Here is a 13,691-nt window from a genome sequence, read left to right on the forward strand (position 1 = left end):
GTCTCCTCTATCTCTGTTCTGGAAGGAAGTCTTTCCCCAGGACTCTCAGCTTGCAATCATCAGTAGACTGAAACCTGCAGCAGGGCCTGGGACAAACCCTGTAAATATGATGGCACTTGTTTTGGCCACCTGAGCAGCTCAAATCCTGACAGTTACAAGTATGTTACCTGCCTTTTCCAGATCAGGTATGAAGGGAGTTATAATTGAAGGTACATCTAAATTCTCCTCTTCCCATCTCCAATTATTGCATCCTAGTAAGGAGCTTGGTAATCTTTTATATGGGAAACTGTACTTACCTGTTGAAGAAGATAACAGTTATTTTTCGTGGTCTCTGTAGAGTGGTTCTTTGGAAATATTCCAAAGCTGACTAATTAGTATTCAGCGGAAGCCCGGCTTCCTATGCAGCTAGCATGAGGGCGGGGCTCTGGCCAAAACTTCATTTCTTGTTCGACTGCCATCATGAATGCATCGGGAAGTTCTTCTTCAACTTACCTTGCAAGCTATACGTAAAAGCTCCCACTGGCCAGGTTTCCTTTTCTCTGTATCTTCTCCCTATTGCTCGAAGCACCCGAAACAGACAAACAGAGAAGAAAATAAAAGTTATTCGTAGCCCTCGGCAGTTGCCCTCGGCTCGCCGCATGGGAATCAATCAGTCAGTACCCCAAAGTCAATATACCTCATGTAAGTGGCATATATCTTCTTACCAGCCTAGAACCCCTGCCACCACTACTACCAGACATTGTATGGCCACTCAGCCTAGATGCCAAGATCCCCTTTCACGGGTTTGATTTTCCTGGAGGCACCCAGACGATTCCAGGAGGCATATGTGTTACCTTCATATATCCTGCATTGCCTCTCCTATGTTTAACCGCTGGCTCCAGCCTGTTCTCCACACCTAAGAAATCAAGCAGGGTAAAGGTTGGCAGAATTTTGTCAAGAGAACATGCTGGTCATAGCAAACAACTCTTCCAATAACCCAAGAGATGACTCTACACATGGACCTCACCAGATGGTCAGCACAGAAATCAGATTGACTATGTGCTCTGCAGCCAAAGATGGAGAAGCTCTATACAGTCAGTAAAAACAAGACCAGGAGCTGATAGTGACTCAGATCATGAGCTTCTTGTTGCAAAATTCAGGCTTACATTGAAGAAAGTAGGGAAACGCACTTGGCCACTCAGGTATGACCTAAATCATATCCCTGATGAATATACAATAGAGGTTACAAATAGATTTAAGGAATTAGATCTGATAGACAGAGTGCCTGAAGAACTATGGATGGAGGCTCACAACATTGTACAAGAGGTAGCAAGTAAAACCATCCCAAAGAAAAAGAAATGCAAGAAAGCAAAATGGCTGTCTGAGGAAGCTTTACAAATAGCTGAGGAAAGAAGGGAAGCGAAAGGCAAGGGAGAAAGAGAAAGATACCCAATTGAATGCAGAATTCCAGAGAATAGCTAGAAGAGTAAATAATGCCTTTTTAAATGAACAGTGTAAAGAAATAAAAGAAAACAACAGAATAGTAAGGACCAGGGATCTCTTCAAGAAAATTGGAGCAACAACAAAGTTAGTGGAGGTGACAGTATTCCAGCTGAGGTATTCAAAATCCTAAAAGATGATGCAGCAAAAGTACTAAACTCGATATGCCAGCAAATTTGGAAAATTCAGCAGTGGCCACAGGATTGGAAAAGGTCAGTTTGCATTCCCATCCCAAAGAAGGAAAATGCCAAAGAATGTTCAAACTACTGCTCCACTGCACTCATTTCACATGCTAGCAAAGTGATGCTCAAAATCCTACAAGCCAGGCTCCAGCAGTATGTGGACCGAGAACTACCAGAAATACAGGCAAGGTTTCGAAGAGGCAGAGGAACTAGAGCTCAAATAGCCAACATACGCTGGATCATGGAGAAAGCTAGGGAGTTCCAGAAAAACATCTACTTCTGCTTCATGGACTATGCTAAAGCCTTTGATTGTGTGGATCACAACAAACTGTGGCAAGTTCTTAAAGAGATGGGAATACCTCACCATCTTATTTGTCTCTTGAGAAACCTATATGTGGGTCAAGAAGCAACAGTGAGAACTGGATACGGAACCACTGATTGGTTCAAAATTGAGAAGGAGTTCGGCAAGGCTGTATACTGTCACCCTGCCTATTTAACTTATATGCAGAGCACATCATGAGAAAGGTGGGCCTAAATGAACCACCAGTTGGAATTAAGACTGCTGGGAGAAATATCAACAACCTTAGATATGAAGAAGTTAGCACTCTCATGGCAGAAAGTGAAAAGGAACTAAAGAGCCTCTTGATGCGGGTGAAGGAAGAGAGTGCAAAAGTTGGCTTGAAACTCAATCGTTTCGCAATACTAAACATTTATTAAATATGTAGACTATTCCAAGGGTCAAGTTGATTGGTCCACAGTGCTTAGCACACTGACAGTCAAGCCAGCATACCAGCTAGGAAACCTGTTCTTGCTGGAGTGGCTGAGAGCCCATTCTACCAGGGCGATGATGACATTGACGGCTCTACACACAGGAATACCATTAGGCAAACTGCACAGAGCAGTTACATCAGGGATCCTTTAACTTTTTCAACAAGGGGCCAGTTGAAAGGTGCCGATGGTGAACGCGGGCTGGAAAGGTAATGCTGGCGGCATGCGCAGACCGGTGTGGGGGTGGGATGCGCATGCTAAGGCAGGGGGCGCGTGCATGGTAGAGGTGGGGGGGGCAAGGAGAGGTGGGGCGTGTGGGCGCGGTCAGGTGAGGTAGGGGCGGGCATGCATTGTGAGGGGAGGCGGGCGCGGCCATGCTTGGCGAGGCATTGGCGGGCATGCGAGGCAACAGCTTGCTCACTTGGAGATCGTTTTCTTCGAGTGAGTCTAAAACAGTGTCTACATGAGCAAGCCTCTCCGTGCGCAGGGCGAGGCGGACCAGGGGCATGGTGAGTCCAAAACCTCTGAGGTGGGCAGGATAAATGGATATGGCAGGCCGAATAGGGAGGGCCTGCAGGCTGTAGTATGAGGACCTACGAGTTACATGGTCGACACCATCCATGTCTGTCTACCATGATTGTTCTTTTGGCCTTGCCATTCGGTAATCCATTCTTCAGTGACAACACCTCCCACCACCTTTCATTTGTAAGCTTGCTAGTCACCCATTTGTGTGATGCACAGGGACTACAAAGAAGAAAGGTTTTCTGCCTGTAACTGTTGTTCTTCGAGTGATTATCTGTGCATTCACACAACCCACCCGCTGGCCCCATGTTGGTGTCAGCGTTCTTTTTCTCTTCAGTGGTAGGAAAGTTAAGATCTGAAAAGGGCAAACATCTGTCTCCAGATGGACTGAGAAAATGGCGAGAGCCTGCCTATTTATATAAAGGCAGAAGAGGGGCAGGACTCCCACCAAAGTTTCTAGGCTTAGCTAGAGGAATCTTCCTGAACATAAGTTCTGTGCAGCCACAGCACCCATATGTGTGAATGCACAGATGAGCATTCGAACGATAGTTACAGGTAGGCAACATGACTTTCTTGTTTTTCCTTGATTTTTGTAAGTTTCTTTGGAATTTTCCTTTATCTTTTCTTAAAAGTCTGATTTTCCTTGTATTAGTAATTTCTATGTTTATCTTTTCTTGTGTTTTCTCTTCTAAATGATTATGGTCTTAAGATTTTCTTGAAGTTAGTGTAATTTTTTGCATATCTTTTCAATTTGGTTTGAAATTTTGTATCGTAAGGTTTGTATAATGTTTTAAAATGAGGTATTTTGAGTGTGGTGTTGTAAACTGTCCAGAAAGCCCCTAGTATTAGGCATTATAGAAAATACTTATGTTCATAAACACCAGAAAGGGGTAACTATTCTCTAATAGGAAAAAGCATGAAGTTGCCAGCAGGTAGTGATTCCTTGTTTTCCTACAAAGTGAACAACCAGTTAGTATAACGAATGTAGATTGAGTTCATGTCACATAGATAAGTCCTAAGTGTTCATGTTAAGTATTTAGTGTTCTTTTTCTAGGTTTGGTATGAAGGAGGCATTCACGAGTGGTGCTAAAGCTAACCAGTTACTAGGGAGGGATTGAAATGGCCAACATCCATGAGGGAGAGGAGGGATGTGTTTTTTCTGCATCACAGCATACTAGAAGGAACATTAATGCCCAGTGTTCCATTATGTATTGTCACTGTGATATACTTTAAGTCTGGGCAAGCCCATCAGTTTTCTATATTATCTGGTGTATTAATGGTTGTAATTTTGTTATGGGTAGAATTTATTCAGGTTTTAATTTTTGATCTGATTAATGCTCTGTTACATCCTATATTTTTATTTGAATGGACTCTCAGGGGAGGCTTTACCTTAGTCAAAATGTTCTTATATTTGTAGAGAAAAATGACTTAAAAACCCAGCTGTTTAAGTAAGGAAATATTAGTTCATGCCTTTGAAACATCAGGCTTCTCCTCCCTGCTCTTCAGTCACTGTGGGTTGATTTGGCACTCAGAGTTCTAACAGTACTGGAGGAGGTGGTGGGAAGCAATTTTTACCCAATTTCTTATACTCTGTGCACTAACCAGTGCAATCTCAATTGGAGCCCAGTTCTTTGTGTGGACAGATAGAACTCTTCCATTAGCAGTGGGGCAAGTTTGTATCCAGTCAGTGGAGCATTCTGTTTAAAAACATTGAATAAATATTTTTACACTGTTTTTTCTTTTAATTACAGACCATATTTGGTTAATCTTTTGCCTTGCCTAACACGAATAAGCAAGCGACCTGAAGAATCAGTACAAGAGACACTGGCTGCAGCAATGCCAAAAATTCTAGCAGCTTTTGGAAATTTTGCAAATGACAATGAAATTAAGGTAAAATGTTTATATAACATCCAATAATTTATTGCTGCAAATAAAACAAAATTTGCCAGCATGCATCATTTTAACATATGCAAAATTGCAAGAGGATAAAGAAACGGCAGTTTTGTAATTCTGAAAGTGGTACAATTGGTGTCAGATTAGATGTGTATTCTGTGGAATTGGGCCTGATAAAATATTTATCCTGTGGAATCATCAGCAAACATATTGAAGTTTAGTACTCAGATCAGCACTGATGCTGGTTGTTTCATGCTTCTAATTTGTTGAGAGTATTGGAAATTCAATGGGAAGAGTCTGGTAAAAAGTTAAATCTTTTCAAATCAAATCAGTACTGTTCTTTTGCCTATTCTAATTTTTGTGGTCTAGTATGGCCAGGAGGCAGTTCTGTATTTTCTCTCTGAAGTAGAAAATACATTAGCAACTTATTGGAGGCATTTGATTTAGTAGATTGTACCGGCCAAATTACTGTGCTATAAGGAATAGATGCATGTTAGTACCTTTTGACAGATCTCGTATGTTCTTCTTCATGGTCTCTGTGCATTACACATAATGGGTACTGTGCTTGCCCAGTGCCTGTTGCCGGGTAGAATACCAAAGGATTGACAGATTTTGGTGGGAACTCCGCACCCGTCCCCCGTGGTGTTATATAGGGCAGAGCGCCCGCCATTTTCCCCATTCTTCTTTTGACTGCCAATCACACTGCCTCGAGCCATTCGTTCTCTTTCTCTACTTGATCGCTGTTTTCTTCTCTTCTTCCCAGTTGAAATAATCCAAGTTTTATTACCTTTACCTTCTCTAGTTAAACAACCCTTTTTTTAATTTACTAAAAAATTTTAAAAAAAATTTAAAACCTTCTTACCTTCGTACTATCCTTCTTTGCTATCTCTTTATCCGATGGCTCAGCGTGCGGCTTTTTGAAAGTGCTCCAAATGCGAGGCCAAAATGTCTCCAACGGACCTGCATGAGCTCTGTCTTCTTGGCCTGGGAGAGGGGCACCGCACTGATAAATGCGGCCACTGCCAGGCTTTCACAAAACAAGCCTGAAAAAATCGGGAAAACCGACTGAGGAAGATCCTTTGGGATCAGGCCCTGATAGCCTCTGATGAACTTGCCACCCAGGCTACGCCGGCTGGTCCCCTATGATGACCTCTCATCGTCCACCATCTGAGGGAGCTGCTTCCAGGGAGACCTCTCGCTCCTCTCAATCCTCCTCACTCAAACAAAAGGAGAAGAGGAAGCACATCGGCCAGGGGGATCTGTCAGTCCCGAAAAAGTCTAAGAAGAACAAGACCGACAAGGCCAGCCACAAACATCATAGACCTGCCCCGGAACGACACCAAGACTCGGGTTTGACCTCTCCATCGGTCCAGATGGCTTTGTCGGTCCCGATGCCTTCAACACAGACACTGCAGGTGCTGATGCAAGTTATGCCTCTTGGATCTCCCCAGAGGGTCTAGTCTGCGGTTCCTGCGGCACTGGATCCCCCCGAACCCATCATTCATGGATCGATGTCCGACGGGGAAATCCGAGAATCTCCTCCACGGTTGCTGCCAAGCCACCAGCTGGCCCGTTCTCCGACGCCGATGCCTTCATCGCCCGAGGTGTTTCCAAGGCCTCCTGCACTGGCCGAGCCCCACCGCTACCACCGTTCTTTGGGCCAGTCTACCAGGAGTTGGATTTTGATGCCATATGAAGGTCCCGAACCTCCTTGGCCCTACTACTGGGAATATCTGCTTCCGTATGGCTATCATCCCATGCCACTGGAGTGCAGGCACTGACCCCGGCCAACCAGGACTGAAGCGCCCTCCACCTCAGTACTGGTGACTTCTCGTTCTCCACTGTCTCCAGCCCAGTCTTGCTCCAGCCCGCCTTACCTTTATGATTTGGGTTCAGAAGACTCGGATTGATGCTCTGCATCTCCTGGCATGGTCATTTCTACCCAGGGCCCCGGGTCCCCTGAAGAATCTTATGCCACGTTCGGCGGACTCATGAGCCGCCTTACCCAGTCCTTGGAAATCGAGGTTGAGCATCGACCCGCACCAACAAAGACAATTTTTACAACATCGTTCATAAAGAACAGTCCTCCACCATATCCATCTCACTTATCACCACCCTTCGGGAGGCCATGGAGGACACTTGGGCTTTTCCTTGCCAACCCCACCCGACATCCAGGAGGTATGAGTCCATGTATAAGGTTTGGGAACAGGATATTCTGTTCCTCTTGAGACACTCCAAACCTAATTCAGTTGAGGTTGAGTCTTCCCAGGGGCGAGACAACAGGGAACACTCAACCCCTAGAGACAAAGAAGGCAGGAAGATAGACCTGATGGCGTGACACATCTATGCGGCCATGGGACTGGGTCTCCAGATCTCAAATTATGAGGCAACGATGGCCATATATCAGTACTTCCTAATGCAATGGCTGGAATCCATCACCTCGTCTGTTCCAGAACAACAGAGTGATTGGCCCACATCTTCATCCGGGAAGCTATGCAGCTCTCCATACAACAACTTACACAGTCCTACACCATATAGACTGTGACTCCTGTACACTCGTCGGTTCCATCACCCTCTGTTGACACACCTGGCTATGCTCCTGCAACTTCCCTGATGAGACCAAGTGCCGGATTGAGGGAATGTCCTTCGACGGTGACCGCATGGACCATAAGCTCAAACACATATAAAACGCTCGAGCTACTGCTCGGAAGATGGAAATTCCGAACTGAAGCCATCGTAAGTACGCGAGATACCAGCCCTACCATCGTTACAACTGCATCAACAGTACCAACCACGCCAACAACGCAACCGCGGACAACCAGCCACGCAATACCAACAGGGCTGTCGCCGCCAACCCACCGATAAGCGGCAATGTTGATGGGCTGCGCGAGCTAATCTTCTTTCTCCTCTACCCTCTCCCCTCCGTTTGGGGACCGGTTACAAAGCCAGCTCCCCTTTTGGGAGGCCATCACATCTGATAAATGGGTAGTTTTCATCACTGAGAATGGATATAAAATCGAGTTTGACACCGTGCCCCCTTTGGGACCGATACACTACACCGCTCCGTTGGAGGTCCTCAGAATGGAGGTACTTCACCTAATCCATAAAGGAGCGATTCGCTGAATCTCCCATTCCGAGGGACTTCACGGCTTATATTCCAGATACTTTATGGTAATGAAACAGGATGGTGGTGTACGCCCTATACTCGATTTAAGGGGCGTCAGTGCCTTTATTACAACTAAGAAATTTTGCATGACCACCCTGCAAAATATTCTTCCCTTGCTAGAGAGAGAAGATTGGTTCGCTTCCATAGATTTAAAGGATGCTTACTTCCACATCGGCATCCACCCGGACCACAGGAGGCTTCTCCACTTTACTGTTGGATCTGATATTTTTGAATATAATGTCCTTTCCTTTGGACTTGCCACAGCTCCTAGGGTATTTACTAAGTGCATGGCTCCGGTCTGCGCCCACCTTCACCTTCAAGGTGTACAAATTTACCCCTACTTAGACGATTGGCTATTGTCTCCTCCTCCCGGGATCACCTTATTTCAGCCATCAAAACTACATGCACCCTCCTGAAGGGCCTTGGACTGTGCATTAATGCCGAGAAATCCTGTCTCACTCCCTCACAGGTCATCGAGTTTATTGGGGCACAACTCAATTCAGTTCAGGCACGAGCGTTCCTTCCATGGACCCGAATGGAAAGACTCTGCTCCTCAGTCAGACAGGTTCAGGAGGGCAGGTGGACCTCGGCATTAGCCATCCAAAGGCTCCTAAGACACATGGCTTCGACAATCACCATTGTCCCGAAAGCCAGACTGAGGATGCAGCCACTTCAGCTGTGGTTCAACAGTGTGTTCCAGCCTCTTTGCAACTCCCCGAGACGACCACTCCTACCTCCCGCCTCGGTTCGCCAGACTCTGTCTTGGTGGGTGAACACCGACAACCTTACAGTGGGCATTCCGTTCCACCAGCGGCAGCCCTCGATTTCACTCCATATTGATGCTTCCCTCTCAGGTTGGGGAGCACATTACTCCAACCCACGTACCCAAGGCACCTGGCAGACTCACGAAAAGTCCAAGCATATCAATTTTCTCGAACTACTGGCAGTGTTCAAGGCACTACGTTCCTTCAAACCTGCCCTTCGGAACTGGTTGGTACAAGTAGCCTCCGACAACGTAGTCACCGTCTTCTACATAAACAAACAAGGCGGCATGAAGTCGGTACCACTGGCCCATCTGGCCTTGCAGATTTGGGACTGGTATATCCCCAGGGGGATTTCCCTACCTGCGATCCATCTAGCGGGGGTGGACAACAGGGAGGCGGATACTCTCAGCAGGAAGATATCGTCAACCCACGAATGGGAACTAGACGACCAGATTTGCAGGGACTTGTTTTCCCATTGGGATACTCCATCCTTGGACCTGTTTGCAATGGCCTCCAATTCGAAGTATGGAACTTACTGCTCCAGGGCAGGGTCACACCCAAACTCATGGGGTGATGCCATGATGATGAGTTGGTCAGAATCCTTCCTCTACGCGTTCTCCCTGATCCTGCTGATGACCCATACCCTGGAAAAGGCTGCCTGCAACAGGGCACAGGGCATTCTTACCACACCATGGTGGCCCTGAAAAGCCTGGTTCCCGACTGTCCTCAAACTCTCCCGTCGTATGTTCTTCCGTCTACCGTGGATCCCTCACCTGATCATGCAGGAGAGGGGGGTGATCCTCCACCCCGACCTCAATACCCTCAACCTCACATGTGGCTCCTTCACTGACTGCTCCCGATCACTTACCCCAGGTTCCGGGAAGCCCGTCGCTCCCGATGTCTGCCCCTCATCCATCGGCATCAGAGCCACGGTAGTTACTGAGCGACCCTACCCGAGTCTCTTCTGGCCTGACTTTACTGCAACAGGAGATCACCTTCATCCTGCAATCCGCCCTACAACCGTCTACCCACTGGTCGTACGAGGCAAAATGGAAACGCTTTGCCGCCTTTTTGGAAACCAACCACTTCACCCCTGACTCTGCTTCCATCGATAACATCCTTTCCTTCCTGCTCTTCCTACACCAAGATGGACTTAAACCCACTTCAATTAGAGTGTGCATAGCAGCTATTTCCCACTTTCGTGGTCTCCTATCCAGATCCTCTGTGTTCTCCCACACGCTTATCCATCACTTCCTCAAAGGACTACAGAATCTCCACTCACCAACCCGGTAGTCGGTACCAACCTGGAGCCTGTTGGTGGTTCTCCAGGCACTTACCAGAGCCCCCTTCAAACCTCTAGCTACAAATGATTTGAGGTTGCTATTGTGGAAGGTGGCCTTCCTAGTTGCCATTACTTCAGTGAGGAGAGCGAGCGAGCTCTCTGCTCTGCGCATAGACCCACCTTACCTCAGTTTCCATAAGGAGAAGGTAATCCTGCAAACAGACTCAGCATTCCTCCCTAAGTCACTACAGCCTTTCATGTCAACCAGGACATTGTTCTGCCAGCATTCTTCCCTACTCCTTCCACCCTGATAGAGAAATTCCTTCACTCTCTCGATGTGCGCTGATGTCTGACCTTTTATCGATCATGCACAGAGGGTTTTTGAAATACTAAGCACCTCTTTGTTAAACACTCTGATCCCAACAAGGGTGCTGCCATCTCCACCCAGAGGTTTTCGAAATGGATCATTCAAACCATCGAACTGGTGTACCAGCTAGCTAAGCTGGACCTCCCCATCGCCCCCAAGGGGCACTCTACCAGGGCCATGGCTGCCTCCTCGACTTTTTCAGTGGGCATCCCGCTACTGGACATTTGCAAGGCTGCCACATGGATTACTCCCTGTACCTTTACCATGCATTAGAGACTCGACGTTTGAGCCAGACAGGACTGCTCCTTTGGATGGGCCGTTCTCTCATCCATCCTCCTCTGACGACACCGACCCTCCTCCGGTCAGTTAGCTTGCTAGTCACCCATTTTTTTGTGATGCACAGAGACCATGAAGAAGAAAGCCAGATTGCTTACCTGTAACTGTTGTTCTTCGAGTGGTCATCTGTGCAATCACACACCCTACCCACTGGCCTCACTCGGTGTCAGAGGACGGTACAGTAGCCTGCCTCTAGTGACTCCTCGAGTTGACCACATGCCTTGCTAGGGGGTGATCTGCCGGTCTCCATAGGCTGGGGAAAATGGCGGGCGCTCCGCCCTATATAGCACTACGGGGGAGGGGTGCGGAGTTCCCACCAAATCCATTGAAGCTTTGGTATTCTACCCGTCAACAGGCACTGCGCAGGCGCAGTACCCATTATGTATGACTGCACAGATGACCACTCGAAGAACGACAGTTACAGGTAAGCAACCTGGCTTTATAGCTCCTTTTTCCCCACTGTGGATGGAAGTTGTGAAATACTGTGTGCTGGTACAAGTGCATTCATGAATATATGGGAGGACATTGGGTGCTGAGAAAGAACATTTGTCTTTTTTGTAACTGCTTTGATTCCTATTGCAAGTCTTGAAAGGTTTAAGGGAAAAAAATCTTGTTTCTTTTCATTACTTTTTAATTGTGAATTTCACTAACTGCTGCCCTCTAATAAAAAGAAAATCTCTAAAGTAATTGTTTATATAATTATTAAATAAACATATAACAGCATAACTCCAGTTATATGAATTAGACATAAACTTCAGTAAAGGTGCCCAAGTATCTTTGGATATGTCCACTTGAGAGTCTGTATGCCATTCTCTCAAATATTGAAAGTACTGTTATTCCTATGGTCCACCACTGTGTATAAGGAGGTAAGTTGTTATATTTTTAGCATTGTAGGATCAATCTTTTAGCTGTCAAAAGTATGTGCTGTTTGTGTTGACCATGCTTTAATTTCTGAAAAACAAATAGGTAATTTAAAATACCATGCACGGTAGACAATATTAAAGTTTTCTAATACAAATTTTATTCTTATAATTTCCGCCCTGTCATGCATGCACATTCTGGCAAATCTCAGAGTTGCGCATGAGAGGCTAACCATTTTGGCTGGACTGACAGCTCAGAGTCCAAGGATGGGATGGGTACAGGGGAGGTTGTTTATTCTGGTGGGACTGACAGCTCAGACTCTGATAAAGAAATAATTATTGAAATGGACCCAGTTCTTCACATCATGGCCTCTGTGCATCACACATACGGGTGCTGTGCCTGCACAGTGCCAGTGCCTTATTCAGGAAGATTTCAACTAGCTTACCCTAGAATTTTTTGCGGGATCCCCAACCCTCCCCCTTCCCTATATAATCGCTGGTTTCCTGCCATTTTCACAATTCACTTTCAACCACTGCTTGCAAGATGCATTGGGTGTCTCTAGCCTTCTTGGTGTTACTTCATCCTCAGAACTTTCTTGCCTCAGAACTTACTCTTAACTGTTTTTTCCTTCACATTTTCTTCTGCAGTCATTCAGTCTTTCAGTCTCCATCTTCATTGCATTCCCCATTCCCTTCCCCTTCTTTAGCTCCACTTACAAAAATAAAAAACCCCTTCTATTGTCTTTATCCTTCTACTTACCCCATATCCCTGAGCAAACCAATGTTCAGAAAGTGTGGCAGCTGTAGTGTTAAAATGCCATCTTCTGACGGGCTCTCCTTGCGCCTATTCTGTTTGGGTGAGAAGCCCCATGTAGATGAATGTAAGCACTGCCAAGCCTTTATGAAACAGGCTTGCAGAAACCATTCAGGCAGGCTCCGCGTGGAAATGTGGGACTGTGCCCTTGGAGCTATGTGTGAGGTGGCAGAAAAAGGAGAACAGCCCCTAAAGAGGCCTGTAAAAAGTGTCTGGCAACCGGTACAGTGGCGAAATCTTAAGCTAGCTACCTCCCATACTGAACCTCCTGTCAAATCAAAGGTGCCCAAGAAAAGGAAGGAGAAAAGAAAGTACCTTGAATCCAAGGATGCAGAAAAGGCCAAGAAGCAGAAGAGGCACTCCAAACAGGCGCAGCGTTCACCTACTCATACTTATGTAGAATGTCACAAGCTTCCATCTAGAGAGGTGACTCTTGTGGGGCCTTCTGAACTGAAGTAATCACCAACTTGAGAATCTCCGATCTGACAGTCCCTGACGCCTGTTCCTTTGGAACATGAGGTCCAATCCGAGTACCTGGCATCGTATTCTGATGGAGAAATCAGAAGTCTGTTCACCGGATAAGTTCCCTTCAGTTCTGCTACCATGGACACCTCACCCCTGTTTTGGACCATCGCCTGCTCAAGCATCACTAGCTTCGTCTCACCACTCCATCCCTCTTGTGGAGCCAGCATTTTGACCATTTGGTGGACATCCGTACTGATACCCACCTCTACCCCATTATTACCAAAGTTACCAATGGGATCTGACAGTTGAACCTCAACAGTATACCTGACCGGCTCTTTTGAAGAGTGCCCCAGCACCTCCGAGTCACCTACCAAGAAGCAAACAAGGACCTCTGGAATGCATGCTCTGCAGAACTCAGCTGCTCTCTCTGACTTCTGGCTCAGATTCTATGTGGAATTGGATTCCTCAGAACCAATTGAGCCACTTTGCCAGATGAGGTCGTCTCCTCCCAGGACCAGGGCCAAAGCTCTCCTGGTGAGAGTTTGGGACAATTTTCAGAACAGGTTCTCTATATGGCTAAATCTTTCAGCATCCTAGTACAACAGGTTACCAACCTGACAGAGTGCATTATATATGATATCATTTGTACAGAGGACACTGTTCCAGTAGCCATACCTCTTATTCCAGCCCTATCCAAACCAGTAAAAGAGCTCTGGGAAACTCCTTACCATTTTCACCTGACTTCTTGGTTATTGGAGAGGAGGTACTGAGTTCAGGAAAAGGACATTCCATA

At 46.4% G+C, this 13,691-nt stretch overlaps 1 protein-coding gene across 8 annotated transcripts in view; it reads left to right on the plus strand.

Annotated features, from left to right (window-relative positions):
- The window catches only part of HTT (huntingtin), a 454,323-nt gene that overhangs the window by 41,590 nt on the left and 399,042 nt on the right, over positions 1-13,691 (plus strand). For all 8 annotated transcript variants that reach the window (XR_006413521.1, XM_044417924.1, XM_044417925.1 and 5 more), the window contains one exon: positions 4,703-4,841. Coding sequence is in view for 7 of the 8 variants with exons in the window: in XM_044417924.1 (XP_044273859.1) it covers positions 4,703-4,841 (139 nt within the window). In the remaining variant the exon portion in view is untranslated. The remainder of the gene's footprint in view (positions 1-4,702; positions 4,842-13,691) is intronic.

This window comes from Varanus komodoensis, unplaced genomic scaffold (genome assembly GCF_004798865.1).
Source record: "Varanus komodoensis strain SLA01 unplaced genomic scaffold, ASM479886v1 scaffold9, whole genome shotgun sequence".
Taxonomy (NCBI): Eukaryota; Metazoa; Chordata; class Lepidosauria; order Squamata; family Varanidae; genus Varanus; species Varanus komodoensis.